The sequence below is a fragment of the Schistocerca piceifrons genome, chromosome X (genome assembly GCF_021461385.2).
Source record: "Schistocerca piceifrons isolate TAMUIC-IGC-003096 chromosome X, iqSchPice1.1, whole genome shotgun sequence".
Taxonomy (NCBI): Eukaryota; Metazoa; Arthropoda; class Insecta; order Orthoptera; family Acrididae; genus Schistocerca; species Schistocerca piceifrons.
This window is the reverse complement of record NC_060149.1, coordinates 911,915,336-911,936,133: the sequence shown is the minus strand read 5'-3', so window position 1 is coordinate 911,936,133 and position 20,798 is coordinate 911,915,336. Positions and strand designations below refer to the sequence as shown.

The 20,798-nt window shown below is 42.0% G+C and overlaps 1 protein-coding gene across 1 annotated transcript in view; it reads right to left on the bottom strand.

The window, feature by feature from the left end:
• LOC124722003 (histidine ammonia-lyase-like) overlaps positions 1 to 20,798 on the bottom strand; it is a 233,334-nt gene that overhangs the window by 123,410 nt on the left and 89,126 nt on the right. The window contains exons 4-5 of the mRNA XM_047247177.1: positions 12,273 to 12,300; positions 12,092 to 12,166 (exon numbers count right to left, since the gene is read on the bottom strand). Of these exons, the coding sequence (XP_047103133.1) occupies positions 12,092 to 12,166; positions 12,273 to 12,300 (103 nt within the window). The remainder of the gene's footprint in view (positions 1 to 12,091; positions 12,167 to 12,272; positions 12,301 to 20,798) is intronic.

Sequence of the window (20,798 nt, the reverse complement as noted above, 5' to 3'; positions counted from 1 at the left end):
GATTCTACAACAAATCAATGTCAGTGAAATTGGCCTGTAATTATGTGCATCCAATTTTCTACCCTTTTCATAGATTGCTATGGCCTGGGCCTTCTTCCAGTCCCGTGGAACTTTCTGCCATTGATAGATGATGGATAAGAATGGTGCCATATTTGTAGCATAGTCAATATATAATCTTATGGGAACTGAAAGGGGGGATGGTGCTGCAGTCGTCTACTGTAAATGAGTTTTTGAAAGCTAAGTTTAGAATTTTGGCCTTCTGCTTATCATCATCGGTTCCATTACCCATACTGTCAGCAATAGAAGGTATTGAATTATTTGTAGCGTTCATAGATTTTACGTACGACCAAACTTTTTTGGGGTTATTTTTAGAATCTGCAGATAAAATATTGCTTTCAAATTCGTTAAAAGAGTCTCTCATTGTCCTTCTGACAGCTGCTTTCATTTTGCACTGCTTGTTGTAACCTTGAAAACACATCCTTAAACCTTCTCACCTCATTTCTCATCTCCCACCCGTTAAAAGTTAGTCTTGTGAGAACCATATCCTCTTGCCTGGTAAAAAGCACTCTACCTTCCAACCACTGAAAATGCAGGCTCCTACTTCACCCTTGGTGAACTGGTGAAGTGCTGCCACAACTAGAATTCCCTTCATCCTTTCCTCTGGTGCACAGAAACCTGGGAACAGTAAGCTGCAACTACTCTCCCTCTCCCCTTAAAAAAGATCTATTGTCACCCTACATAATTCTCTCAAGTACATTGACAATAAACAGTTGACATAAAACTACAATAATTGCAGCCCACATAAAACTTATTCTCCACACTGCTTTTGCAACAAAATGTCACCTTCCAATAACCACACAATTTCACACCTTAACTAATGTTACAATTCAACCTAACCCCCAACTACATTACAACATAACACAAAATGTACAAAATAATATCCTTATTTCCTTGACATTCATTCATACACTACTTCCTGCATGAGTTGCTCAATATCTTTGTGCTTGCACCATTTCTTACTTCCTTTCACATTCTCCTTGGTGGTGCCAGTGAATCTGAATCACCCTGAAAAGGATGGAAGTGTCCAATGTAAACTATTGTTCTCCTAGGTGGCAACAGAAGCTTTACCCTGAGTGATGATGGTGTCTCTATTACTTGGTATTGTCCCTGGTACTTTGTAACAATTTTTTTCATATTGCCCTTTGGGATATGTGACCTTGATAACATTGCCCATTGCCCAACCCCATATTGCAGTAATTTTCCAGTGTGTTTTCCTACTAACTTCTGGAATTCCAGGGCCTTGGTGTTTGCCCTCTGCTGTTCCTACTAACTTTTGGCATTCCAGAGCCTTCATGTTTGCCTTCTGCACATGCCTTCATACTATCTTTAGTGTCTTGGTAAAATTTTGAAATGACTCCCTGTCCTTATTGATTTTTAGTCTGACCATATCAAACAGCAAAGCCATATCCACATGCTTAGCCGGGTGGTAACGTGCTCGCCTTCCACGCAAGTGGGCCCGAGTTCAGTTCCCAGCTGGGTTGGAGATTTTCTCGACTCAGGGACTGGGTGTCATGTTGTCCTCATCATCATTTCATCCTCATCACCAGATTGCAAGTCGCCCAGTTTGGAGTCGAATGCAATAAGACTTGCAACTGGCAGCCGAACTTCCCCTACTAGGGGCTCCCAGCTAACAATGCCATATGCTCATTTCCATTTCAACAAAGCCATCTTTCTCACACACACCACCTCATAAAGGAATAGCCCAGTACTAGTGTGAACCTTTGAGCCATATGCTGCTAAGACAAGTGACAAGTCCGTATCTGATTCATTATGGTGGGAATATACATGGTAACTCTACATCCTACCAAGAGTATGACACACATGCTCTGTTCTAGCATTAGTCTATGGTGCAATGGACTGGTTCATAATTTCTGAACCCATAGCAAATGATAGAATTTCAGATACATCATACTTCAGCCCCCAGCTGTTGACCTTTGCTTATGCCACTGTAGTTGCTTGATGATTCAGAATGATGATCATTTCCACATAGCATGAGAAGTGCTCAATAATAATTAAAACAAAATGGTTTCCTGCTAGAGTCCTGTTAAATGGTCATAGGATATCCATTCCTATCATTTCAAAAGGTTTAGTTGCCACTGGTGGCATTTGCAACGATACTTGCTTGTGGTTCATGTTCGCTTGTTATGCACACTGAACAGAATTTTTCACATATTGGTCCACATGTTCCTTCCTTGTTTTTGACAAGTACCACTCTCCTACCTTCAAATTCATTTTCCTATGATCTCCATGGTCAGCTTCATGTGATCATGTGTTTCCTTTAATACTTCTTCCTTGAGCTTTGCCAGTACTACCACATGTGGCCCCAACCTATTTAACTTTCATCACATGCTGTCACACATGCTGAACTGTGGCTGTGTCATGTACAGCATACATCTGGTATCAACAGCTTGCACTGTCTGCCATTTTGCAAGTACATAACCCAGGGCTTGCACTACTGTTACCTTTGTTCCTAGCTTATGTACAACTTTGTAATCAAATTTGGTCAGTATCATCACCTACCTTACGAGCCCACTAGAAAGTTCTTTTACCCCAAATAACCGATTTAGAGCTGCATGACCAGTTACAACCTTGAATTTCTTTCTATACAAATAACATAAAAAATAGGTAATTCCATATATTAAGCTGTGCAGGTTTTTTTTCTGTTGTGTAATGGTTCCTTTCCACCTTATTCAGTTTTTGTGAAGTGCGAGCTACAGGATACTCTTAACCACATACCACCTGTATTAAAACACTCAAATGCCTGGTTGAAAATGTCATACGACAGCATAAACTTCTTCTGATAGTCTTGGAAAATCAACACTGGGATTGATGTCAAGGCTTTTTTTTAACCTCTTGGCACTTCTTTGTTCACTCGAATTTCACACCTTTTTTCAGCAGTTGTGTAAGCAGGCATGCAACATCTATGAATTCCTGTACAGATTCCATACAGTAGTTGGCCAGCTCCAAAAATGTTGTAGCTCGTTACTTGTCTTGGGAACTGGAAAACCCATATTGCTTGTACCAACATCGGAGTCCATCCTTATCCCTTCTTTACTAATTATATGCTCCCAAGTAACCAACTTAATCCAAGGAAAAAAGACACTTCTCACACTCAGTGTAAGATGTGCACTTGAAAACCCCTCTTAACCATTGTATAGCTCATATATCCCTCAATAACACAGGTCTGTCACCAAAGTACAATGTGCATTGCCAAGATTTCAACATCTTTAGTACCCAATCCAACAATTGCTGAAATGTTTCTGGTGCACTGTATAATCCAGATGGCACTCTCCAGTATTGATAATGACCCCAGGGGACCAAGAATGCTGTCTTTTATCAGTCCTCTGGAACCTCCTCCAACTCTATGTCTATGGTCCTCCAGTCTATGGTAGAGAAGTTCCAAGTAATTGATGGTCCCCATGATATTCGGTATTAGGTACATGTCTGTTACCATTTTACTATTAAGGTGTTGGTAATCACAGCAGATTCTATATTTTTGGAACCACCTGCTGACTTCTTAGGCACAACTGTGATGGCAGTTCCTCATGGACTGATGCTCTCCTCTTTTATTCCATCCGTTAGCTGTTGGTTTATAAAATCCTCCATAACTGGCTGTAAATGTTGAGGTACACAATATGATTTCTAATATACTGGTGCTTCATTCCCTGTTGGAATTTGATGCTGCACTATGGATGTCAGCAGAAATGAACCCTGAGAATAAAATAAATCCTTGAACTCTAATAGCAATTTTTCCATCACCACCCTTCCTGTTCCTTTCAGATGCTCTATCTTCTTACATATTGTAGTTTTAGCAGTGGCCTGCACCTGACCATTTTTCATATTTGACTTGTTCCAATCATCCTCCTTTAGGATGTCTAAATTTGCAATTAAAAGACCCTTTATTAGCTTTACCTCATTGATGCCAAAATTTTCCCATTTTATTGGTACCACTTGCCCGCCATCTCTCTCTTGTATGCATACAATGCTTCTTCTCACAAAACAATGTGATCTGTCCAGTACATCATTCTCCTCCCGTGGCTCTATTATACACAACATATCAACAGGCAACTCTGGTTCTACATTCATGCAAAGCAATTTTATGGTGCCTTCCAGCACAATATCATTTAACTCAAGTCTTAATGTTTTTGTTCATAGTTTAACTGGTTTTTTGAGATGGTCTGTAGTTATTTTACTTTATTCTCTGGAAACATAGCAGGGGCCTCAGTTTTCCCCTTAAGACAAATGAAACTTGTGATAATGCATCACTGGTGACAGTGTCCCCCAACTGGAATGTTGTCCCTTGAAGTTCCACCGTGTGTTACCAAAGGTCAATTTTGGTATGATGTTCTAACAGAGAGTCTTACCCCAGAATTTTACTACAATCTTCAGTTAAACAAGGCACTACTTCCATACCTTGCTTAAACTGAACTGCCTCAACCTGAAAACTTAATACTGCTAAACGTAATGACTTCACATCGCTGTCTCCCACCCCATCGAATCTGCAGTTCAGTAGGCCCAATTGTTTCTGATCTAAAAGGTTCCAAATTGCCACTGACACATGTATCTCTATCTACAACAAAAATTTATGTTTTCTGCCTCTGACAGTTTCCACTATCCACATTCCACCTTTGCACATGCACCAGTAGCATCAAAATTAAATGGAAAAGCCACTAAGTGATTTGGGTTTCCCTTTTCTGTTTATTGCCTGTCTACTGCTGCAGTGGCACACCAATGGCTCCAAGTGGGTTTGAATTGATGAAATTCAACTGTATTCCACACCTGGTCCAGGAAGCCCATTTGGAATGAACTGAGTTTTCAGGACTTGTAAGCTGGCCTAAATACAGCCTGGGCTCACGGTACAGCAGGTCCTAGTTGCAGTCACATGCCCCATTTAAGGAAAGAGGTCTATGGGGGCCAGTGACCTCTGACAGCACTTGGGTTGCTGTCTGGTGGCCATGCTGGAAGTGGCTGATGTTGTATGTCACCTGCAAGGAAGATGCCTGCCCACATAGCCTGGCTGTAATGTGTGTTGCTGGCAGATTAGGTATAGGCCCACAATACAGCAATTTCTTTTGGGAAAAAAGGTTCTGCACACAAATCAGCATGTGTTTAGAAAGCATCGCTCATGTGAAACACAGCTTGCCCCATTTTCTTGCACAGTATCCTGCAAAACATGGATAACGGGCAACAGGCAGATACCATAGTCCTAGATTTCTGGAAAGCATTTGACACAGTGTCCCACTGCAGACTTAATAAAGGTTTGAGCATATGGAATAGATTTTCAGATATGTGACAGATATTTGACAGATAGGATGAACTGCAATGTGCAACTGTTTGCTTACAACACTGTAGTGTACTGGAAAGTGTTGCCACTGAGTGACTGTAGGTGGATACAGGATGACTGTGACAGAATTTCTAGTTTATGTGATGACTAGCGGCTTGTATAAATGTAGCAAAATGTAGGTTTGTGCAGATGAGTGGGAAAAATATTCCTATAGTGTCTGAATACAATGTTAGAGATGTGCTGCTTGATACAGTCATATCACTTAAATATCTAGGCATATTGTTGCAAAAAGATATGTGATGGAATGTGCACATAAGGTTGGGAGTAAAGAAAGGGAATGGCTGACTTTGGTTTATTTGGATATTTCTGGAAAAATGTAGTTCATCTACAAAAGGGACCATGTATAGAACTCTTGTGTGATCTTGAGTATTTCTTGAGCTTTTGGAATCCCCACTATGTCAAATTAAAGGAAGATGTCAAAGAAATACACAAGGGTGCTGCTATATTTGGTACCAGGAAGTTCAGTCAACACATGAGTATTACAGAGATGCTTTATGAACTGAAATGGGAATGCCTGGATGGAAGACAACATTCTTTTCACAAAACAGTGTTGAAAAAATTTAGAGAAGCAATATTTGTGGCTGACTGCAGACTGATTCTACTGCCACCAATGTATATTTTGCATAAGGACCATACAGACAAGATAAGAGAAATTAGGGCTCATACAGAGGCCTGTAGATAGTAATTTTTTCCTTATTTCATTTATGAGTGGAACAGGAAATGAAATGAGTACTGAATGTAACTCAGCAGCAGATTTTGATTCTACAGATGTAAAATGATGCACCCATCTGAACATTTTTTTTATTCATAAGCCTTGTTCTTTCTTTCCATGCTCTCCTTGAATCTACATCCACACACTTTCACATATACGGTGTCCACTTACATTAATGTGACCTATGTTCGATGTCAAAGTGAAATAACAACCCTCAGGCATAAGGTGGCAGCACTAGCAGTGGTGGCAATATAAAGCATGTCAGGGAGATGTGGAAAACAGTGCGGTAGTTGCTGTAACACAGAAAACGAGTGATTTATGTGGCGTCCAAAAGGGCACGATCATTGGCTTTCAGAAAAGGGATGAATCATTTCTGAAATGGCTTAAGTTTGTAAACTGTTTGCATGCCACCATTGTCAAAGTATACCATGCGTGGCAAAATGGCACTATCTAAACCCAGCATCAAGGCATATGTAGTATGCCATGGGCCATAGGTGCTAGGGTTGATTGACAGCTGTGGAGATGCACACAGGTGAATAGATGTGCAACAGTTGTGCAACTGACTGTCCAGATAAACCAAGGGGCTACCAACAGTATCACCTCAATGACTATTCACCCAGTGCTGCTGTGTATGCGTCTCTGCAGCAGGCACATGATTCATTGACTGCTCTTCATTAGCAATGAAGGCTGGAATTTGCATGCACTGTAATTGGATGTCCACTGAATGGCGAAAGGTGGCCTTTTCAGATGAATTACATTTTATGCTCCATCAGACAGATGGTAATTGGATCATCACTGGAAGGGTCCAGGCTGGAGGAGAGAGCATTACGACCCGTGGAATGTTTTTGATGCATTCCCTATGTGATCTCATCATTCTGGAAGGCACAATGGATAAACACATGTATGACTCTATCCCTGGGGACCATGTTCACCCCTACATGCATTGCTCCACATCCTTGTCAGTACCTTCCAGACCTCACTATCTCTCTTTCTGCATCTCTTTCTGTGGTCTGGAGTGTAAAAGGTGGTAATTCAGGCTGTTGACAGATGGTTACATTAAGGTTACTGGACAGTGTACATAGGTGGTGCAAAGCTTTTTTAAAGTAGGTTATGTCTACTGAGGCATGCAGTGCAGTCAACAGCAAGGACAGCAGAGAGGAATACAATAAACTGTGGTCTTATTTGAGTAACTATCCTAGAATTTACTGAAAATCATTCAAATGGAAAACAGGAAACCAAACTCATGTTGGCTGGACTAATATTTAGGTCTTAGTCTCCCCAAATACACTCCTGGAAATGGAAAAAAGAACACATTGACACCGGTGTGTCAGACCCACCATACTTGCTCCGGACACTGCGAGAGGGCTGTACAAGCAATGATCACATGCACGGCACAGCGGACACACCAGGAACCGCGGTGTTGGCCATCGAATGGCGCTAGCTGCGCAGCATTTTTGCACCGCCGCCATCAGTGTCAGCCAGTTTGCTGTGGCATACACACAGAGCTCCATCGCAGTCTTTAACACTGGTAGCATGCCGCGACAGCGTGGACGTGAACCGTATGTGCAGTTGACGGACTTTGAGCGAGGGCGTATAGTGGGCATGCGGGAGGCCGGGTGGACGAACCGCCGAATTGCTCAACACGTGGGGTGTGAGGTCTCCACAGTACATCGATGTTGTCGCCAGTGGTCGGCGGAAGGTGCACGTGCCCGTCGACCTGGGACCGGACCGCAGCGACGCACGGATGCACGCCAAGACCGTAGGATCCTACGCAGTGCCGTAGGGGACCGCACCGCCACTTCCCAGCAAATTAGGGACACTGTTGCTCCTGGGGTATCGGCGAGGACCATTCGCAACCATCTCCATGAAGCTGGGCTACGGTCCCGCACACCGTTAGGCCGTCTTCCGCTCACGCTCCAACATAATGCAGCCTGCCTCCAGTGGTGTCGCGACAGGCGTGAATGGAGGGACGAATGGAGACGTGTCGTCTTCAGCGATGAGAGTCGCTTCTGCCTTGGTGCCAATGATGGTCGTATGCGTGTTTGGCGCCGTGCAGGTGAGCGCCACAATCAGGACTGCATACGACCGAGGCACACAGGGCCAACACCCGGCATCATGGTGTGGGGAGCGATCTCCTACACTGGCCGTACACCACTGGTGATCGTCGAGGGGACACTGAATAGTGCACGGTACATCCAAACCCTCATCGAACCCATCGTTCTACCATTCCTAGACCGGCAAGGGAACTTGCTGTTCCAACAGGACAATGCACGTCCGCATGTATCCCGTGCCACCCAACGTGCTCTAGAAGGTGTAAGTCAACTACCCTGGCCAGCAAGATCTCCGGATCTGTCCCCCATTGAGCATGTTTGGGACTGGATGAAGCGTTGTCTCATGCGATCTGCACGTCCAGCACGAACGCTGGTCCAACTGAGGCACCAGGTGGAAATGGCATGGCAAGCCGTTCCACAGGACTACATCCAGCATCTCTACGATCGTCTCCATGGGAGAATAGCAGCCGGCATTGCTGCGAAAGGTGGATATACACTGTACTAGTGCCGACATTGTGCATGCTCTGTTGCCTGTGTCTATATGCCTGTGGTTCTGTCAGTGTGATCATGTGATGTATCTGACCCCAGGAATGTGTCAATAAAGTTTCCCCTTCCTGGGACAATGAATTCACGGTGTTCTTATTTCAATTTCCAGGAGTGTACAAGGCTATTCTCTTAATCACTATGCAGCCTTGTACATAATAGGCCTTGAATTGAGATACACTCATGCTCATAAATTAAGGATAATGTTGGTACATGGTGAAACAATGTTCTGGTGGGTGGTTTGTGGGTTTAAATCACCTCAGGGTATGACCATGCGGTCCATTTGACCTGTGGTTGTCGCACGGTGGCACTGGCAGCAGTCCACATACGCAGAAGTGTGTTGGTGCATGTGAGAGTATGGTGCAGCGAGTAAGTGTGCAGACATTTTCAGACATGACTGTGTGTTGAACATGGCATAGAAAACACATATTGATGACGTTATGAATGGTAGAATACTAGGGCGACTGGAGGCTCGTCAAACACAGCAGGTCATAGCATGGGCTCTCTGTGTGCCACAAAGTGTGATCTCTAGATTATGGCAACAATTCCAGCAGACAGGAAATGTGTTCAAGCGCTACAGTACGGGATGTCCACAGTGTACAACACCACAAGAAGATCGATATCTCACCATCAGTGACCTCAGACGGCCATGGAGTACTGCAGGTAGCCTTGCTCAGGACATTACCACAGCCACTGGAACAGTTGTCTCCAGACGCACAGTCTACAGATGACTGAACAGACATGGTTTATTCACCTGGAGACCTGCAAGGTGCATTCCACTGACCCCTGGTTACAGGAGAGCCCATAAAGCCTGGTGTCAAGAACACAGTACATGGTCATTGGAACAGTGGTCCCAGGTTATGTTCACGGATGAGTCCAGGTATAGTCTGAGCAGTGATTCTCACCGGGGTTTCATCTGGCATGAACCAGGAACCAGATACAAACCCCTTAATGTCCTTGAAAGGAACCTGTATGGAGGTCATGGTTTGATGGTATGGGGTGGGATAATGATTGGTGCTCGTACACCCCTGCATGTCTTTGACAGAGGAACTGAAACAGGTCAGGCGTATCGGGACGTCATTTTGCACCAGTATGTCTGCCTTTTCAGGGGTGCAGTGGGTCCCACCTCCCTCCTGATGGATGATAATGCACAGCCCCTCCAAGCTGCCATCATGGAGGAGTACCTTGAAACAGAAGATATCAGGTGAATGGAGGGGCCTGCCTGTTCTCCAAACCTAAACCCCATCGAGCACATCTGGGATGCTCTCGGTTGACATATCACTGCACATCTTCAAAACCCTAAGACACTTCAGGAGCTCTGACAGGCACTGCTGCAAGAATGGGAGGCTATACCCCAGCAGCTGCTCAACCAACTGATCCAGAGTGTGTCAACTTGTTGTGCGGCCTTTGTACATGTGCATGGTGATCATATCCCATATTGATGTTGGGGTCATGCGCAGGAAACAGTGGCGTTTTGTAGCACATGTGTTTCAGGATGGTTTTCTCAACTTATCACCAATACCGTGGACTTAAAGATCTGCGTCGTGTGTGTTCCCTATGTGCCTATGCTATTAGTGCCAGTTTTGTGTAATGCCACATTGTGTGGCACCACATTCTACAATTATCGTTAATTTATGAGCATGAGTGTAGTTGACGTCACAAGTAGAGAACCTGTCACATACCTTTAAATTATTGTAATGTGTAGGCACCTTATGCAGAATTCATGGATTTGTTTCTTTCCCTTTTTTATTTTGAATAACCTCATTGTCCACAGGCTATTGAACACTAACTTCTTTCCTTGTCAGTTTCCTCAATGAAATATGTTTGAACACTGCTATATCAGTCTCAGTGCACTGATTTCCAGGCAAATTAGTTAAGTTCATGGAGCGGTGGGATACCAACCTGACTGTCATCTGCCATATGGCTCGACAACCAGGAATGATGCTTGAGGATGCCATTTCTTTGTGTGTGTGTGTGTGTGTGTGTGTGTGTGTGTGTGTGTGTGTGTGTGTGTGTGTGTGTGTTTGGAGCTTACAGGTACCCAATGCCGAGGTTATAAGCACCCTTAAACATATTAAAAGAAACAAATGTGGATAAAATGACTAAAATTGTTGTCATGCAGTGAGGAGAAAACCTATAAAATGACACTCATTCACTCACTCCCACCTCACTCCTCTCACAGGCCTTAACATAATGGAGATGGCTGAAAGGTGCTAGATATTGGATTAAAACAGAAGTGAAACCACAGAAGAGGTAAAAGAAAGGCACAGGGTAAGGTGCCATTTCTTTGCATAGCAGGACCCCTTTGGTTGTCATCTGTGGCACTCTTAAAGCACAGAAGTACATCGACAATATTCTACGCCCCGTTTTGTTGTCCTTCAAGGCAAGCCATCCTGGGCCTACATTTCAGCAAGATAATACTCACCTGCATGCGGTGATAATTTTTACTGCTTATCTTCATCCTTGCCAAACCCTTCCTTGGCTAGCAAGGTCTCTGGATTGACAAAGTTTGAAACATTATGGGCAGGGTCAACGAGCTTGGGATTTTGACGATCTAGTGCGCCAATTGGACAGCATTTGGCACGATATTCCTCAGGAGGACATCCTATAACTCTGTCAACCTATGCCAGGCCAAAATAACTGCTTGTATGAATGCCATAGGTAGACCAACTTGCTAAATTTGTGAAGCCCTTTCTCTTGAAGAAATCATCCAGTTTTTCTGAAATTGTAATCACTTGTTTGACTGTACAGGTACATCACATCGACTGATTTCCATCCCATTTGGGTTATTCTTTGGTGCTGCGTCGTTTCTTTCATCTTCTAGTGTATTTGTTCGAATACGCACAAAACTGTACATCTTTTCGGTTTTTAGATTGGATAACATTTATTTCTTGGTTCCACCAAAAGTTCAAAGCAAACTATCTATTGCCTTGGAGCCCACGTCGACTGACAACAATAACACAAAATAAGAGAGTGAATAATATAGGTTTTGGCTTGATGTTTGATTTAAGCGACAACACTGAAAAGAGGATGTTACAAAATGTTGAATCAGGACTGGCTAAGAACTCTGAGTAAGTTACAGACAAGAAGAGGTGATATCGGAAATTTGATGCAACAGGAAAAGTTCCAGGATGGCAGCTGGCACTGGTGGTGTGTTGATGAACATGCCCATGGATAGTGGAGGTTTTGCTTTTAAAAAATTGCTCTTTGCAGTAAGCTTTCCTACAGCAAAATACGTACGGAAATGGAAGGGAACCAAGATGAACTTACAAGTGAAAGAAATAAGACAGAGAGCGCACAGACGGAAAATATCACAACTTAATCCTTGAAATCGTAATTCGGTAGTTATGAATCGCCTGCTTCTGTATGCATTGCACTCACCTTTATTTTGAAGTTTCCTTTGCCTAGTGACCGTAAGTCGTTTATGGATAAACTGGAGCCGTCCAGGTATAGATACTAGAAATAAATAATTGCTTTTGTAATGCCACTGTTAGAAAGATCTGACACATTTAATTAACCATACAATGGAACAAGTCACTGTTTATTTGGTGATCTTACTTACCTCTTCAGGAGGGGTGAACTTCGCTGGTCTGTTGATACTTGTTAAGGAAAATGATTGTCAAACTTTTCTCTGTTTCTCTTTAACTCTCACCTCTTTCACTGCATTAAGTGCCCATTTAAAAGAAGTCGCCACTGTGTTACAGAATCACCAGTAATGCACAACTTTAAATAAGAAGATTTGTGGTTGATCTCAGTTCTACTTTTGGACTGTCTTAGCATCTGAAGTTTTGAAGTTGACCACATTTCCTACATTTTCCAGAATATTCTAGGTAATGTGAGGTTGATCATTCCATTCATTACTACTGCCTCGAACGCACTTCATCTGAACAAAAACGCACTACCAGTTTTCAAGAAAAGGCGCTGGCACAGAATGTATAGCACGCAAACTATGTTCACGATGCACAGAGACCAGCGGAAAAATGCTCCCATCAGAGCGCAAAAAGGCTATATGCTACTTTTTTAAAAGACTTTGACTGAAAAGTGGGGTACCAGCTGCTTCATTCTACCCTCAACACGTTCAGAAATTTTTGGCATGCGATCATACTCGCAGTCTTTTTAACATGTAACTCACATCTCACCCCCACAAGCTCCCCTAACTGTTATTCGTTCACAGCCACTTGTTGATCGTCGTATGTCACTCATACCCAACCACTCACACATGCCAATTCTCACTCACTCATTCAGCTCAACTCAATATGTCTTCGTGCCTCTGTAACTGTTTCTGACTCCTCTCTCAAATCCACAGTCTCCTTCGTTATGTCCTACTACTGCTGTCTTCTTTCACTACCACTGTCTCCCTCTTGCTCTCTGTTACTGCTACTCTCTCATTCTTTCTTCCCACTGATGCTGTCTCTTCTGACTGTCACTATCTCTCCCCTCTTCGTTCTGTCATAAACTGTCTCTCATCATCACTGGCTTTCAGCCACTTCCACTTTCTCCTTCTCTTTATTCCTCGTCCACTCACGCCGGTCCCTTCACTCTTTTCCGTGCAATGTTCTGTCACCGTCAAATGTGTTCCACTGCCACTGTGTCCCTCTCTCTCTCTCTCTCTCTCTCACAATGGACTTATCTCTTTCGCTCTTTCTATACCACAACCACTGTCTACTATCTCCCAGTATTTATTACTTACAACCACTATCTGCTATCTCCCAGTATTTATTACTTTTCCGTCTCTTTCCAACTGCCTCTGTCTCATTCTTTCACCGCATAAAAAGGCGCTAATACAAATAGCGTATCATGCCAACATTTTTGTGAAAGTTTTTAGAGGTGCTGAGGAACGTAGGATGAGGTAACTGGTACTCCAGTTTTCAGTCAGAGTCGTTTAAAACAGGAGCGTACTATCCTTTTTTGTGCATTTCTTCTCTGGTTCCGTTTTTTTCTTGCTACAGTAGGCCAATAAAACAAAACTAATTTTACACCTAAGACCGGATTTTATGTACACAAAAATTTTGCATGTGCTTCAGTACCACAACATGGAGTTTCCAAAACCCTTCTGATGATAACGGAGACACTGTAGAGCATATTGCTTGACATTATTGCTAAAACATTTCCCTTATAGATCATATATATAGGCTGTCCTAATTTTGTTATAGTATCGTGTGAAAATTTGAGGTCAACTAGTAAAATCTTTTCCACATTTTTGTTAACAACATTTCCTCTTTATATACTACACGTATATTAATATGAAATATATATGTAAAAAACAAGTAGCCTCTCTCCAGCTGAACAGTCCTATACACTAAAGTTGAGAGTTCATTAAAGTTTGTGTATATAGTTAAAAATTACTATATACTTACAAATTAATACTAAAATAAAGATTAATAATATTACATGTTAAAATCACAAGTGTTTATAATCATGTCAGTCTATAATCATAAAAGTTTATAATCATACATTCATTTATTCATAACTATGTTTTGGTCAAAAAATTCCTGCACTGAATAAAATGGATTTCCTGTCAATATTTGTCTAATACAGTTTTTAAATTCATTCATTTCTCTATTTGCGTGATGATGTTTGTAAGACAGTTACAGAGGTGTCTCTCTATGTATGTAATCCCTTTCTCATATCAGCTGGTTTGATGCTGAATTATCCTTAGTTTCGGGCAATTCCTAGTTTCATATTGGTGTACCTGTTCATTTGTTTGGTAGAGATTGCTGTGTTTTTTTGTGAGTGTTAGAATTCTGTAGATGTAGAGATTTTCTGCTGTTAGGATGTTCAGTTCCTTGAATTTTGGTCTACAAGTGGTACACCTCTTTTGCCTTGTCATTATGCGGATGACATTTTTCTGTATAATAAGGATCTTATTCATATTTAATGCACTTCCCCAAATTTCAATCCTATAGGACATAATGGAACAAAATTGTGCGTAGTAATATTTTATCAGGTTTTCCATGTTGGCAATTTCACTTAACTTCCTGATAGCAATACAAACCGAGTTGAGCTTATGGTGTACGATACTGATGTGCTCTGACCATGTCATTTTGTCATCTATGAGGAGACCCAAAAATTTTGAATTTTCACTTGCTCAAGTCTGTTGCCATTAACTTTTAATTCTAACAAATTTTGTTTGGTTGTGTTGTTTTTAAAACAGATAAAATTGGTTTTCTTGTGAGTTGGTACTAATCTATTATTGAAAAACCATTTATCAAGATAACAAAGAACCCCTTCAGCATTTAGAGCACATTCTTCTAAATTTGCAGCCTTCATTACAATATTGGTATGATCAGCATAAAGCCTTGTCTTATTTTGGGTGCCATTGGATTTACATAAATAATGAAGAGTAATGGCCCAAGTACACTTCCTTGTGGCACATCATGTGTAATTTCCTTTGTATCTGAACAAAATTTATTTCCTTTTTCATCTAATATTTCCACCTTCTAATACCTGTTTGTCAACTAGGGTCTCAACAAGTGAAGTGCAGTACCTCTGATCCCAAAGGATTCTAATTTCTTCAGAAGTAGTTCGTGTTTTACTAGGTCAGTTGCTTCAGATAGGCCAAAAAATACCCCTGTTGTAGTTTCTTCCTTGTCAAAAGCATCTAGCACGTAGTATTCAGTGGTGGACTTATTTTTCTGGTAACCATGTTGACTTCTGGGTAATATTTTGTGTGCTATGAAAAACCTCATCAACCAGTTGTACAGAATACGTTCAACGATCTTTGCTGTTGTTGCTAAAATACTCACAGGTCTGTAATTTTCTGATTCTCCTGCATCATCCTATTAGGCTTTCTGGAAAGACCCCCTCCATGTCACAAGCATATTTGATGATCCTGTGTCTTAGTGCTTATTATGTGAAAAGTTTGAAATAAATTGAGCAAGAACTTTTCGAGCTTTCTGGTAACAATGCTTGTCTTTTATATAGTATATATATATTATATAAATTACTTATGTATCATGTACATAAGAAATGTGTAGTCTATGTCTTTTAGTACGCTTATTAGAGTATTGTGTAGAAATATGAATTAGTCAAGAACTTTTTAAGATTTTTGCTAACGAAATTTTCCTTTTATATAGTATATATACGTATTTATGAATCATATATAAAAATATATAGCCTATGCCCATCCAAACGCTTATTAGAGTATGGTGTATAGGCCCTAAACTTGAAGTAATTAAGTCATGAACTTTCCGAGATATTTGCCTTCTACTTTTCTTTTTATATAGTGTATACATTTATATGCCATACAGATTAAAAATATGTAGTCTGTGTCCATCTCAACGTTTACTAGTGGATTGTGTAAAAATTTGAACAAAATCGCTCAATAACTTTTCGAGATTTTTTGCTAACAACCTTTCCCATTTGTACAGTATGCGTATACTTATATACCACATATATATTAAAGATATGTAGCATATATACGTCTGCGCATTTATTAGAGTATCATGTAAAAATGTGAAGAAAATAAGTCAAGAAATTTTTGAGGCTTTTGTTAGCTTGTGTCTGTCTAAACGTTTATTAGAGTATCGTGTAAGAATTTGAAGTAAACTGGTTAATATTGTTTCGTGGATTTTGATAACAACAATTCCCCTTTAAATACACTGATGGAAAAAAATCGCAGCATCAAAAGACGATTAGTGTAGAGTAATGAAATTTTGAAAATACATTTGTCTAGATAACATATTTAAACGATTAACATTGCACGAACATAGGTTAATGTAAGCGCGAGGTAAACTATTGCAAACGTGAAATGCTGGTCCATTAACTGATGTAACTGCCAGGATGTTTAATGCAGCTTTGCCAATGTGCGTGCATTGTGTTGTACAGGTGCTGGATGTTAGTTTGTCGGATGGATTTTCGTGCCTGTTGCACTTTGTTGTTCAACACAGGGACAGTTAATGCTGGTTGTGGATGGCACTGGAACTGTCGTCCGATGATGTCCCATATGTTCCCGGTTGAAGATAGATCTGGTGACCGAGCAGGCCAAGAAAACATGTCGGCACTCTGTAGAGCATGTTGGGCTACAACAGCACTATGCCGGCGAGCGTTATCCTGTTGGAAAACACGCCCAAGAATGCTGTTCATGAATGGCAACCCAACAGGTCGTGCTTGTCAAATCTTAACTTGGCCAGCAAGGACGCCAAATCTCTCACCAATTGAGGATGTCTGGTGCGCTATGGGTAGAGCTCGTCAATCAGCTCGAGACTTTGACAACCTAACGCGCCAATTGGACAGAATTTGGCACGGTATTCCTCAGGAGGACATCCAACAAGTCTATCAATTAAAGGTGTGCCGAATAAATGCTTCCATAAGGACCAGAGGTGGACCAACGCGTTATTTACCCACTCAATTTGTGACGCTTTTTGTCTCGAATATATCATCCAACTTTTCTGAAATTGTAATCATTTGTTTATCTGTACATTCACATCACATCTACTGATGTCCGTCCCATTGGGATAATTCCTTCGTCACGCGTCCTTTTTTTTTTTCTTTTTTCAGAGGTCCGCTTGTCTCTTGTTGGTTATATCTTGTAACACCTTGTGCACAGACGCTTCATTCTTCTGAAGAACTGTCACAGCTTGAAGCTTGACACCTAGAAGATCATCTTGTGCCACAGTGTCTCTTGAGACTCGTTTTAAGACAATCGAGTAAAGCCTCCCACCTCAAAGTACAGCTGCTGAAATAGTTGAGAAACTGCATCACTATTCCCAAAAAAGTAATCATTAGCCCTGACACAGCCACACCAACAAGATTTACATTGTGTGCTGTACAGGGCACAAATTTAGCAAGGTCGTTTTTTGGCGTATATGTGATTGACCGCCTTCGTATTTTCCTGCCATGTTCGAACTATTACCAAAGCTTTGGCCACGACAGTATTCAATGTCCAACCCATGACTGCTCAATTTGTTCAGTGCTTTTTTCGGTAACCGTTTTCCAGTTTTTTGATCACTAACGATGAAATCCACAAAATTGTCTTCTACTGAACGTTTCCATTCTTAATGTAGATTTACCTAATAATTTGACTCTGTTCTAAATGCGCCGTTTCTGTAGTACAATCTAGTAATGGAGCACTACTTAGCATTTTTAACAGCTTATTATTTCGGATCGAACCTTATTTCCCAAAATTTACTTTTTCACTGTTTGGTAGAACTTAAAAAAAAAAAACATTTTGGAGAGAAGTGCCTTCCCTCATCTGTGTAGTTACTATTTTAGTCAGTCAGTCGTCTGTGGGCCTCGTTCAACAAGTTTATAGCAAACTGTGTCGGATCGAAAATTTGTCGGCCATTTTATGGGATCATCATAGATTATTTGTATTCCCGCATCAGTTGAATTAAATGTACGATTTAAATGTACGAATTGAATGATATGATCCCCCACTCTTTTGGCTGCAAAACCCAGTTTTCAACATAATTTGCGTTCAATGCGACAGACTTACTCCACCTTGCTGGGAATGCTTGTATGCAAGGATGGCACCAGTCTACTGGTAGACATCGAAGCCAACGTCTTGTTGCACGAATAACGTCCCTGTCATCCACGTACTGCATCCTTCATAGGACGAAACGGATGGATGTTGGAAGATGAGAGATCCGGGTGGTAGAGTGGATGAGGGAGCAGACTTGTGTGAGGCCTTTCGTTGTGTTAGAGAAGGAGAAGTTCGTTTGCATTTTTGTGGCGATGAACACGCTGAAGTCGTTTCTTCAATTTCCTGAGGGTAGTACAATACACTTCAGAATTGGTCGTCGAACATGAGGGAGGACACGAAACAGACTAACACCCTTCACAGTCCCAGAAGACCGTCGCCACGACTTCACTTGCTGAGGGTACGGCTTTGAATTTTTTTCTTCGGAGAAGAGGTGGTGTGGCTTCATTCCACGGACTGCCGTTTTGTTTCGAGTTCGAAGTAGTGAACCCGTTTTTCATCGCCTGTGACGATGTTCGACAAAAAATCGTCACGATCAACCTCGCAACGCGCATGCAATTCCGCACAGACAGTCCTTCGTTGCTGTGTGCGGCCAGCCAGCAAGCGGGACATCGGAGAGCTTTACACAACCTTATTGCGGTGATGATAGACGCCTCGCCCACGTTATTTTTTTATTTATTTATTTTTTGTCTCCGTAGACATTCTGCAAGCGCCCATTAATAACTGCGATGTTCTGGTGTTCCGGCAAAAGAAAGTCAATGACAGCTCTCTGCTTAGAGCGCTTCTCTGTTAAGCCGGGTCCACACTGAGCGCGCCGTGCCGTGCAGTTTTCCGGCTCTTGTCGGTACATCAAAGGGAGTGGCGCTCAGTTGTCTAAACTGGCTTCGGCTCACTGCATCTTCAGACCGTGCGCGCGCTCCAACTGGAACACAGTGCGCGCCTCGGAGCGGCGCACTCTTCTCTGTGCGCGGCGCCCTCAGTGTGGACCCGCCTTTACAGACACCATTTTGAAGGCTACGTATGCTGCCACCTATAGGAACATCATGAAACTGTACACACAGGATTATTCCACGATGCTCCACAACAAATTCCCCATTTTTTTTAACCAAAATTGGCCGAGAAACGAAACATGTTGCATTAGTTATTGAGCGTCCCTCGTAAATGTAACAGCAAGTTGCAGCGCTAGTCCACAAGGACTTTTCTGTTTGCACAGCGAGGTAACAACGCTCAACGGTCCCGACAGGAACGTGGTTGTGCCGAGTAGAGCGACCAGCTCACTTCTCACAATGCATCCAAAATGATTCAAATGGCTCTGAGCACTATGAGACTTAACATCGGATGTCACCAGTCCCCTAGAACTTAGAACCAATTGAACCTAACTAACCTAAGGACATCACACACATCCGTGCCCGAGGCAGGACAATGCATCCAAAGAGCCCTTTGTTGAGAAGTACTAACCGTAATAAAATGTTCACGGCTTTCTTGTCGCATAAGATCGCAATGTGAGCGAGACGTTTCACACAGGCTACTCTGTTATTGCATCTTCTGGCGAAGACACAATTTTCGCGGGCGATGTTGGAAGCAGAGGTGTAGGAGCTCTCTTTACAGCCTGCTCGCCCCTCTCTCCGCAATTCAACCTGCCGCCTGCCGCAACGGACACACGAGAGAACATGTGTACAGTGGCTACAGCAGGCCAACTTGGAGTTCGGCAAGCCTGGCAAGGTGCCGTTCAGCCTGCTGCAGCTGGCAACAGACTGCGCCTTCGAACGAACGTGACTAGCCAGAAATATATTTGCGTCGATAGTTACAAATGTGGCTCGTTTGTCATAACGGTGAGAGCGTCTAAATGAACAAACCGAACTGAAAGGTGGTTGAGAAAAAATGAAGAATAGCGGAATATATACCAGCCACGAAACAGAGCCCCAGTCCAGCAGGGGAAAAGTTTTCGGTTGTTTAAATGAGGCAGCTTCATATAAATCGGTAGGTTTCTCGCAATGCAAATTGTGGAAAAAGTTATTAAACACTCTTTCGGGAACCTCGAGTATGTTGCGACACGTTCGTAAATTTGACCAGTAGTTTCATCACTATATTAACTATTTTGAAAGATGACAAAGACTTTGTGGGTGACAACTGTGTGGAAATGTGTACTAAGAACTTGAGGCCATTAGGATGGAAAGGCTTTCTAGATTTAGTACAACCATTGATTAAAGTACGAAAATAATATAACTCATCGGATATTAAAAAAAACCACATTCTGGTGGTTTGCAGCGTAGTGCGGAGAGAGTTTAGTACGAAACAAAAGCTTCTTCTTTCAGATATGTACTTCTTAGATGAACGTAATATGAAAAACGAACCTCATGTTTGCTAAAATGCATTTGGGGAATTTAGAATGAACTATTTTGGCCACTTACAATGAACGCAGCCAACCCACAGTACACATCCTGGAAAAATTAATTAAAACTGGTGTAACTGGGGTCATATTTGGCTGAAACATACGTAGCTTACAGAGATTAGATTACAGAAACTAGACTTCCGAGACCTTACTTCAGTTGGCTTTGCTGTGTAATACATATCCTCAGGTTCTTAGGTGAAAAGGATCGCGACATTCAGAGAGGTGATGTGATTTTGGTTCATACTGCGAATCGCCAGTACTAGTTGCAGACAAAA